This window comes from Daldinia caldariorum (assembly GCF_022478825.1).
Source record: "Daldinia caldariorum strain CBS 122874 unplaced genomic scaffold F4812scaffold_20, whole genome shotgun sequence".
Lineage (NCBI taxonomy): Eukaryota > Fungi > Ascomycota > Sordariomycetes > Xylariales > Hypoxylaceae > Daldinia > Daldinia caldariorum.
In genome coordinates, this window is record NW_025953056.1 from 316861 (window position 1) to 326993 (window position 10133).

The following is a 10133-nucleotide window of genomic DNA, read 5'->3' on the forward strand; positions in this document are numbered from 1 at the left end:
GTATATGTATATTTGCTCATTGCTGCCAAGGTATACATATATGTATGTATGCGTCGTCGTATGGGAATTTGTCGTTATGTATGGCTGAGGGTGGGGGAGGAAAGGAGGTAACATGCAGCAGCAGCAGCAGCAGCAATTCCCACTCCGACTAACGGCGCCGTCTCCACTTCGCGGAACGCACCAGGAAGAGTTGGAAATGCGACGTGGTGGCCGTCCCGCGGGTAGGTCGCTCTCTCAGACATCCTACGATGGAAAAGCTCCGTCAACCGCGGGATCTATCCCGTAGAAGGATATATACAGGTAGGTACCTAATCTAAGGTAATGTATGTATATACCTTAGGTACCTAGGTATGTGTGAGCGAAGCGGTACCTATAAGATTTCCAGATCCCGGAGCCTAAAAACGGGAACCGTTGGGAAATCGAATCGGATCCCGCAAAAGAGATCTGATTGCCTATAATAAATAAATGAATAAACATATATAAGGGGAACTAAAGGGGGTCAGATGGGGGTACGTTATTAGGCAAGGTACGCTGCCCCCCAACTTATGTATTAACGTTGGAACCGTTGGCACCCCCCAAATCCTTAGAAAACAACGACGACAAAAAGAAAGAAAGAAAAAGGCAAAACTCCCCGGCAGCGTTACACCGGAGACTACTACATCGACCCGTACGTACGTATGTTTTTTTTTGTTTTTTTGTTTTTTTCCTCGAGGAATCAAATCTAGGTACAATACATTTCGTGCATGACGTCCGCTAAAGATTGACCAGGAGGAAGATCTGCAGAGACCAGGTCCACCAGAGTTAAAGAACGGGCAAAAAGGCCCTGGGGCTGCTACGATAAACCCAGGATACCGTGGATTCTTTAGCGTCTCTATTTTTTTCTAAGCTAGAGGTCGTACGTACGCTAAGGAGGAGACAATAACGGAGCCTGCCACTATTGTGGATTTCCGCTAATCGATGGTACATAGTATTGTACAATACCTTCGGGGCTTCTATATCACGGCATTCTCGTACTATGAGAGATGCGGCTTATATGCTATTATGATAATAAGTCGATTTGAAAAAATAAATAAAAAACCATACCTAGAGAGGAGAAGGGAGGGGGGTTAAGATAATAATCGTATCTTGATCTGGTGCATCTCACATCTCCCGCCGCATCAAAAGTACGTTATATTGTAATAACTAAATGATATAGATCCTATAGATGATGTCTTACCTTAGGCAGATACGACCTACAGAGGCGCGGGTCCGTATGTACTGTACTCCAACGCTACTCATGTACGAAAGAGGCACGTACTTTTAGACGTATGCATCGACGTACATCTTCATTTCCCGTATGTACATTGTATGCCACATAGGAAAGATAGATTAGGTACCTACCTAGATAGATGTCTGGGTCACAGGTATAGTGAAAAATCTACAACGCACGTAAAGCATATACTACATGGTATGTATGTAAGGTAGGTAGGTAAGGTAGGTAGGTAGGCAGTTAATATGTAAGGCCACGCGAAGACTACCACGTTGTTGTCTCAGATAAGGAAAAAAGCTGCGCTGGTCCCTCCGAGACAAATCTCGATCTATCTATCATACGTACGTTGTCTCGCACGAGTTGTTCAAGATTTCGAATCCGATCCTTTCCTGCTATTCGTCTTCTTTTTTTTCTCTCCCCCCTTTCGTCATCGTGATGGATTTGCGCATTTGCAGGTTATCAGAAAGCATTTTATTTATTCATTTATCATAAAATAAACGGCGTGCGATATATGATACCTCAGTTGTCAATTGCGCGCTGCTATGGAGAGTGCGATCTGTTTGTTGCGCGCTCGAGTTTTTTCGTCGTCTTCTATTAATAGCAAATGTGATGATCATGTTGTGATCGCCTCCTCAACAACCGTACTATTAAAATTTTCCGTTACGGTACTTTGAGCATCCATGTTGCATATGTCAGGTTATGTATATACCTTGTATCTCTCTCTGTGTGTATGTGTGTGTATGTACCTACATACCTAGCTGGTTATGATGGGAATAGCACGCACGTAAAAAGTCCGAATACGTAATTCAGGGTGTGCGACGCCATACCCGTTCGAGGGAAAGCTAGGGGGGTCTCGATAGATAGCGTACATGCAATGCAGGTTCCTGTCCCTCTCTTACCCCCCTCCTCTTCGTCTGCATACCCTCCTCCTGCTACCCACCTTATTTGTAAGGCCGTGCATGATGCCAGACGCAGGTCCGAGAGGATGAGGTTAGGCGCGGCTCGCGAATTCGCAAACCGTCCAGGATATTTCTGCGCTGGTTCGTGGTTAGCGCGGTGCTGTGCGATGTAGTACACGCTGGCGCTTGGGTTTTTTGCGGTTTCTCGCGTGTAAGCGTGGTACAAGTACCTATACTATGTCACGAAGCTACTGGGTATGTATTGTACGATGTTGGTAAATCTCGCGAGGGAGAGGGAGAGGGAGAGGGAGAGGGAGGGCCGAGTATCGTGCATACGATAGATGGAGCCGTTGATTGCTAGAGCTTAGCGTTGCAGATGGTTGAGTTGGAATTATATTGCTGCTACTACATTGTATAATGCGTTGTACGAAGCATACCACGATGATATACCACATGACAACTACTTAACCTAGGTAGGTATACTACATTGTATACCTCTACAAGATATGTACTGCGTAGTAAATGTTTCTTCATTGTCCGATATTGGCTAGCGGGGAAAAAAGGGGGGGAAGCAAAAGCCGGGGATCAAGAGAGCATACTATGGTACTGTACTGTGTAGGTAGGTAGTATCTTAATCCGAGAAAGAACCAGATACCAAGCTGGGAAGTCAAGTTATATGCGCTCTTTCTACGTAAAAGGCAATTTGTCATCGTCATCGTCCTCGTCATCATCGTCGTTGTCGTTCTCGAGATCCAAGTTCGTTGATCGTCATTATCTGCACCTTGGAGCCCTTCACCTGCACACCTTACGTGCTATGGTAGCCTTGGGTAGATTACTTACCCATCCCTATGTGCCTGTCCCGACTTCTCCCCCCCTACCTACCCTACCCTGCCCTACCCTACTCTATCCTACCCACACCTGCGTGCCCCGTTCTGGTAGTGCGGTACGTATCTCGTTGGTTTCGATCGTCGATCGAGGAGAGCCCTTGGAGAGATCACTTTAGGATCTGGGGCTAGCAAGGTCTGGTGGTTCGTTTACCAGGATCTGCTTGTCAAACTTCTGCCACGCCTACTATCTCTGAGCGGCGTAACGGCTTGGTGTTGTGGAATCTCTCGTAAGCCGTTTCTCGCTCTTCCTTCGCTGTCAGTGTTACCCGATAAAATCTAGATCCGCATCGTGACCAGATCCCGATTTTTTTTTCAGCTCCTATGAACACGTATTACCAAACTTTGGCCGTTCTCGTGACATCTCCGTACTTAGTTAGGTACGGAGCTTCGACGTCGTTACTCGTCCCATCCAAGCCTCTCCGCTTCCCGGCGGATTAGCGAGATGCGGGATGGTGGTGGTGGTGGTGGTGGTGTTCGCCCCTGGTAGATAAGCACTAATGCCGGTAGCGAGAAGCCTATAGGAGACGAAGGGTATGAAGCCGGTATCATCATTCGAACCCTCTTGATACCTGGTGGTGAGGGTAAGGTAAGGTAAAGTTGTGTCACACTCCCTCTTCCGGCGCGCTAGCGTTGGTCGGCGCATGCAAGTGATATCGCATTGGCGTAGGTCTATTATTTGGAGCGTTAGCATCAAGCGTTAGTAGACACTCTAATTACTTACGTACGCCGTGCAGGAGGCTACGTCGTCTTGTCGGTCGTACATACCAGGTACCTCAGGTAACGATAATATGATATGGTATGCTATGTATTCTGTCTTATCTTATCCCATAACCGAAGGATCATATCAATCGCAAGGGCTACTTACTAGAGCTTTCCTGTCTTTTGTACAGCTCCGCCAAGATATGCAAATTGTACATAGTAACAACCTTGAATCCACCTGACAAGGAGTACCTAGGCAGAGAAGCGTATCTTGCTTCCCTACCTCCTACGTTTTACTCTCAAATTAGCTTAGTCGGGACCACGCTGGTGGAATCGCCCTCTCCTGCAGCTGCGGTCGCACAGCTAACGTCAGATAAAAGCTGGAGTAGCCAAGCGATAAATCACCAAAGTCAATCTACATATCTTGCCATATCTGCACCGGATGTTACGATTCTCCACCGCGAGAGGGCGTAGGTCCAGTATATGGTCGAGCTCTACTCGGCCCGCGTCCAGAGAGAGACCGAAGCCAAATCCGCCGCGAAGTCGAACCAGGCCAGCCGCCTACGTGGTAATCTAACTATCGTAGATGTAGATAACCCGTTGCAACCCTTGGACCGTATCGGGTATGATAGGTAAAATAAACCCAGATTAGTGCTTCGCACCTACGCAGTAGTTAGCAAGTCCCGAGCTAAACCGAGGCCTAGGTATTTACCGCGGTACGACGACTTGGAAAAGGGTACTTTTCCTTGAGGATACCCAGGATAACCTAAGATGCCTAAGGTTATGTTAGGGCTTTGTGGACTCGAGCACGATCACGAATTCAGATGTTATTTGCGGGGTTTACCCATAAGTAATCTACGCAAGTCCAGGACTAAGACGACATAGGAATGGGTTGGCTATGTGCTAAACGTTAGGACGAGTGGAGCCGGACGTCTTTCGATCCTCTTGGACCTCATCCCCCCTCACCCTGCTGTTCCGGGAATTTCCCCTCATCCAGTCATCTCGCATAGTTCCAGGCGGGTGGCTTATGCGTTCGCTAAGGTCCAGGCGAGGAGAGTATCGCCCCGATATGACCGCGACCCAAGATCTGGAATGATCCGGGGTGTCCCCGGTTCCAGGTAGGATGGTTAGGTGGCAGGCGTATCTAGATGTCCCACGCAGCAAGCGCGAGAGAGCGTATCTCAACGAATTCTTTCGTCTTTAACCGAATCCTAGCAGCGTAGGGCCGAATCGTTCGGTTTTACTATGTAGCTAAAGGTCCACGTTCGACCTGTGGAAGCGTTACGATATCAGATAGCTTGGTTGCGGCCGGAATGTCATATGAGGAAAGACGGGTTTTGCGCCCTCAGCTGACGAGCCTGGACATATGACCAATCAACCGCCCCGGCCCTCCACGAGGCGTAGATTACGGTAAGGCTGGATAGTCTAGATCCGACCTAGGTGACGAGCGACGGCCGTATTTCATAGAAAAAGTGTCAAGTGGTATATCTCACAGGGGTCGCGGACGAGTCGAGTCGTCAAGGGATCCGACTGGGTCGCGAAGGGGGCCTATGAGGATTGAAAAGCAGAGCCTCTGGCTTGGCACGGCCAAAGCTGGGGGGGTTTGAGGGGATTCGGGGGAGGGGTAGGGGGGTTGAAGAACCCCGTTCAGCTGCCTGCTGACATAGTGCTTAGCAGTTCTTACGCAATGCTCTAGAAACCCTTAAGAGGCCGTTGCCGGCGATGCTGTGCGACACCAAGTCGTCTGATGGGTTCCTCAAATGGTATGAGGTGGTAATACCACTCATGGTCAGATAGACTGTAATAGCACTTGTGCTATTAAGAAATACACTTTTGGCTCAGCAGTGTATCTGTCAGATGGTGTATCTTGCTTCTTTCTCAGTCGCACTTCGCATATGCCGTGTTCTGTGTTCTGCGTTCTGTCGTTTCCCCCCCATGTCTTTCCCTTGTCTGCCGTACCATACCTTAGATAGATACGCCCATATCGCGGGGGTGTCGGGGGTGTCGGGGGTGTCGGATCGGTAGCTAAAGTGTGGGTTAGGTCGTATCCCATCGACGTCTGGGATAGGTAATAAAAAAATAAAAAAAGGTGCGAGTCACACCACATCAAAATTCTTACTACATATATGCAGATGCAGTGCGACGCACTCTTCATTTTTGACCCCTTCCCACTAGTCGGCCGATGTTCCATTACGTACGTAGTTGCATGTGAAAAAAAGGAAAAATGAAAAAAAGACCCTTCTGATTTATTTCTTCCTCTTCTGAGTTTTTTGTCTTCTCGGCCTCGCATTGGTCTCTCATCGTAGCCCCTCTAATACATCTAATGAGGAATCCGAAGGCGTCCATGCAGACTAGAGAGAGTCACAATCTATTCCCTATTTTTGCCCTCCAACCATATCACCCCCTAACGTCTTCACCCGCACAACCAATCCATACCACCCTTTTTTTTTTCTTTTGGTCGAGATAGAGTGCGGAAGGAGAAAAAAAAAAGAAATAAATAAATGCTGCATGCCGAATTATGCGACGCGAAAGGAAAAAAGAAAAAGAGTAGAGGAAATGAATATGCTACCTGCCCGTCCCGTAAAAGCCGCCTGATTACCTATTCATTGCACGGCAACCGCGCGAAAATGAGTTCTCTCCTGCTCATTCGCCGTCCACTATGCCGAAACCCCTAAAGCCGTCAACTCATTACTCGGGTTGTACCGAAACTCTTCCCTTCCCTTCTTTTAGAGAAGAATTAAGACTAGGTGCCGTTTTTTTTTAAGAAAAAAAAGGGGGGTTCCGTAGAATAACCGATGTTCCGACGATGTCCTGGAATCCATAAAAGACCAATACCGTGTTATAGGCTGAAAAGCCATTGGCCGCAATCCATATCTCAGGGTTGGCGACCGTAAACCGTAAACCGTAAACCGTATACCGTGTGAGAGTACCGTTTTGACCTCCTCCGATAAACCCTTCGGTGAAACGAATCTTAGATATAACATTCATGAATCGTAAAATGCGTAACCTCCTAATGGGAGGCCGTAACCGTCCGTCCAAAAAAATACCTAGCCGAATAAAGAACCGCGACGGAATAAAATCTCCACATGCCACTAGGACAAACCCGCAACCACGGCAATCGACGGGATGGGAACTTCTCTCTCGTAGTCGAGCAGTGGTTCCTTTTCGGAATACACACCACCAAGGTGGTTCCGCTTGGCCAAGGAGTTGTTAATCATACGGTCGAGATCATCGTGGCGAGGCGAAGGAGTCGCAATGCTGTTGCTCCTTCTGGGACGAGGAGACATGCGCGACGCGTCGTTAGCATCACCATCAGGTCGACTCCCCCAAGAGGTCTGTAACTAGGTTAGCGTTAGACGCCCCCTAAAAATGATTCAAGACCGGAGTTGGTCGAGATACGACTTACCATGTTCAAGGTTAGCAAGGCATGCAGCTTGATTAGACCGTGGAAGTAGCCGAATATGATGGAGACGGGAAGGAAGACGATATCGGTCGGGTTTCGTCGAAAGAGCCCGACCAGCTTGACCACTTTGGTGAAAGCAAACATGTATATGACCTGAGCCCAGAACCAGCGCTGACGAACATCCAAGTCCCAACCCTCGGTGCCCCACCAGAGCGAGGCTAGTAGAAGGGGATCCACGACGAAGGCTAAGGAAGTAAAGGTTGCAATGTGAAGAGCGTAAGTGGACCAAGGTTGTTGACTAAGAAGCGAGATGATAAGTTAGTTTTGTTTTTTTGGGAATATAGCGATCCTCGTTGGGGTAGCTCGATGTTACAAGGGGACAAGGGGGGAGGGGGGTTTGAGAGGGTGAGGGATTGGGGGTAGGAGGGGGAAGGGAACAGGGGTTAGATCGAAAAAAACTAAAAAAATAAAAAAAACTAAAATAAAATAAAATAAAATAAAATAAAGCAATTAAACGCAATTAAACGCAATAGTAAGCTTAAAAAAAACACTTACGTAATCACATATCTTTCTCGAAACAAACTCGTCCAATTGCTTCGCCAGTTGCTTCGTGCCCATCGAGAGCATTGATAGAGAAACTTGAGACCATTCTCCAAGGTAGTTTCGATCTCGCATTCGCGCTCGTACTGGATCCAAGTCTTCCATTGGTGGCTCACCAACCAGCGGGTCACGAAATTGTCGTCGTCGGCATTCAGGATATAATCGCGCCATCGCTCCGTCTTGAATCCCTCCAAAAAGTCGTGGCTCGATAGGATCTCCGATCGGTAAGCTCCGGTACGACCCGACATGCACGATGTGCCTCCGTCGACGTTGTGGGTAGCCGATATCTCGAAGTTGCGGCGCTCAATGTATGCTGCTCCAAGCCAGTTGAAAATCTGAGTCAACAAAGATCCGTCAGGCTCCCGGCGCACACGCTGACAAGTACCAACGCCTCCAATTTTAGGATCTTCGAACGGAGCCAGGATCCACGGGATGAGAGTCGACGGCCAGGTAACGTCGTCATCTGCCATGATAGTAATCTCCGTCCCCACTTTGGGAAGCGCCTCGCATACTTGAAGTCGCTTGTTTGCGATGGGAGTAGACAGGACGCGAATGTTGGAGGTCGAGAGAGTCTTCACCAGCTTTTCCAGCGCGGCGTGCTTGTCCAACGTTGTCACGAGGATCAGCTCGGCTGGTCGGCAAGCTAAGATACTCTCGAGCGAGGGTCGAAGCTCTTCAAAGACATTGTGAATGGTAGGGATAATGACCGTCACGTCATTGGAGCTGTACTTAGGTTTGGCAGGAATAGGTTTCGACTTGTAAGTCCAGTGGCTTACCACGTGAACAATCAGACGTAGATAGCGATGCACCCTAGGAGAGAGTCAGATATTCCAGAGTATCGACCGGAACTTACCTCATAGAAAAAAAATCATGGAGAGGATTAGCAAATATAACGTACCACAAAACCCAAAAAGTATACCACCAAAAGTCGGGCGACGATAGGAAGTCGAAATGCAGGTGAAAGAGACCCGACAAGGGGGTTGTGATGTCCATCATGAATATTTCTCTCTGGGAAAGAGAGAGATCAGAGATCCAGATAGACGTATAGACGTATTAGCGTATCTTTATGTTGCGTTGTTGTTACCGAAAATTGTATTAGGAAAATGTCCGAATTGGTCCAGGAAGCTGCTGGAGGCGTGCGTCTTTAAAAGGTTTAAAAGGGTACAAGCCGGCCGTCTGAACGATCTCCCGGGAGAAGTTGGCAGTTCTCCACCAGGTGTTTATCAGTCCGACTTCCAAGTGACTAAACGTAACGAGTCAGCTATTTGTTCCTTCTTTTTTTTCGTCTGTCGTTACTCCATTATTAAATTTTTCTTTTGGATGAAAAGTTTTTTTTTAAAAAAAAGAAGGTCGTTCAAAAGTTACGACCAAGGCAGGTCCCAATTTGCGGGGAGGAAGCTAGGACGTAGTTGGTTTGCTGTAAGAGCCGCAATAAACCAAAACCAAAACGACAACGACTACCCCTCCAAGAGGCAACCGCAGGCAAGTGGCAGGCGAAGCAGGTACGGCGTGATATGCGTAGTCGAGGAAACGGCAGTAACGGGACGGAAAGTGCAAAGTTGAAAGAAGTGATACTTGCCTGTTTAACAACCTTGGACGCGAGGTACGTATCTTTTGAGATCTCGACACGACCAAGTCACGAGTAGGAAGGAGGAAGCGAGAATCGAGAAAGGGGAGCACATAAAAACCGGACGGCAGGCCCCTTCTTTTGCGTCTGTAATTAATGGACGACGGAATTAGGAACAAATAGACGAAACCGAGACTAAGTAACGGTGGCAACTATTAGGAGTCCCCCTGTGGCGTGGAGTGCCCGATGAATGTGCGGCAGCAGACAAAGATAGAAAGAAGAAATGGCCGAATCCGAGACCTCGAAACGAGAGTTTATCCTATCCACAGGATGAGAAGAGCAACCTCGAGCTCCTTTTGTTTCTTTTCCCAGTCGAGGCGAGTCTAAGCCGAGGCGGGAGGGTAGGAGGTAGGAGGTAGAGCGGCAACACAATATAATACACAACAGACTAAAAGAAAACCCTAAAGAAAAGAAGCCATTACGATGTTCAATGGGCTTTGAGAGGACATAGGAGAAGTCGTCAAGACGAGGCCAACGGGGCCAGACTCGGGAGAGGAGGCAAGGATATATAGGCAATGGACCCATATGACCCCATTCGACGAAACGGTCGATGTTGTATACTTTGCCTACCTACCTTAAACTATTTCCCCTACATACGTAAACGACGGACGGTGCAATGAGACGTAATTATGGGGATATAGTATGGCTAAGAAGATAAGTAGGGGGTATAGCATGTACGAAGACATGTAGGCGTATGTAGGTATGAGTAGGCATGTCGTAGGCATGTGTAGGCAAGGTGGGCATGTAGACAGGTACCGTGCCTACATTA

The 10133-nt window shown here is 48.0% G+C and overlaps 1 protein-coding gene across 1 annotated transcript; it reads right to left on the reverse strand.

Moving 5' to 3' along the window:
* Positions 1-6564: 6564 nt before the first annotated feature.
* Positions 6565-8973, reverse strand: F4812DRAFT_209795 (glycosyltransferase family 2 protein). Its single transcript, XM_047930330.1, has 4 exons — positions 8636-8973; positions 7693-8547; positions 7141-7435; positions 6565-7069 (listed from the first exon to the last, which is right to left on the reverse strand). The coding sequence occupies exons 1-4, from the start codon at positions 8731-8733 to the stop codon at positions 6827-6829; spliced, it is 1491 nt and encodes a 496-aa protein (XP_047786699.1). The 5' UTR covers positions 8734-8973; the 3' UTR covers positions 6565-6826.
* Positions 8974-10133: the final 1160 nt, after the last annotated feature.

What these genes read in the sequence shown, in the direction of transcription:
- F4812DRAFT_209795 (XM_047930330.1), bottom strand. Translation starts at nt 8,733, where the DNA reads ATGATGGACATCACAACCCCCTTGTCGGGTCTCTTTCACCTGCATTTC. An exon ending in CGAGAAAGATATGTGATTAC is followed by an intron (nt 7,436 to 7,692) that starts GTAAGTGTTTTT and finishes CTCGCTTCTTAG; the next exon opens with TCAACAACCTTGGTCCACTT. An exon ending in CCTTGCTAACCTTGAACATG is followed by an intron (nt 7,070 to 7,140) that starts GTAAGTCGTATC and finishes ACCTAGTTACAG; the next exon opens with ACCTCTTGGGGGAGTCGACC.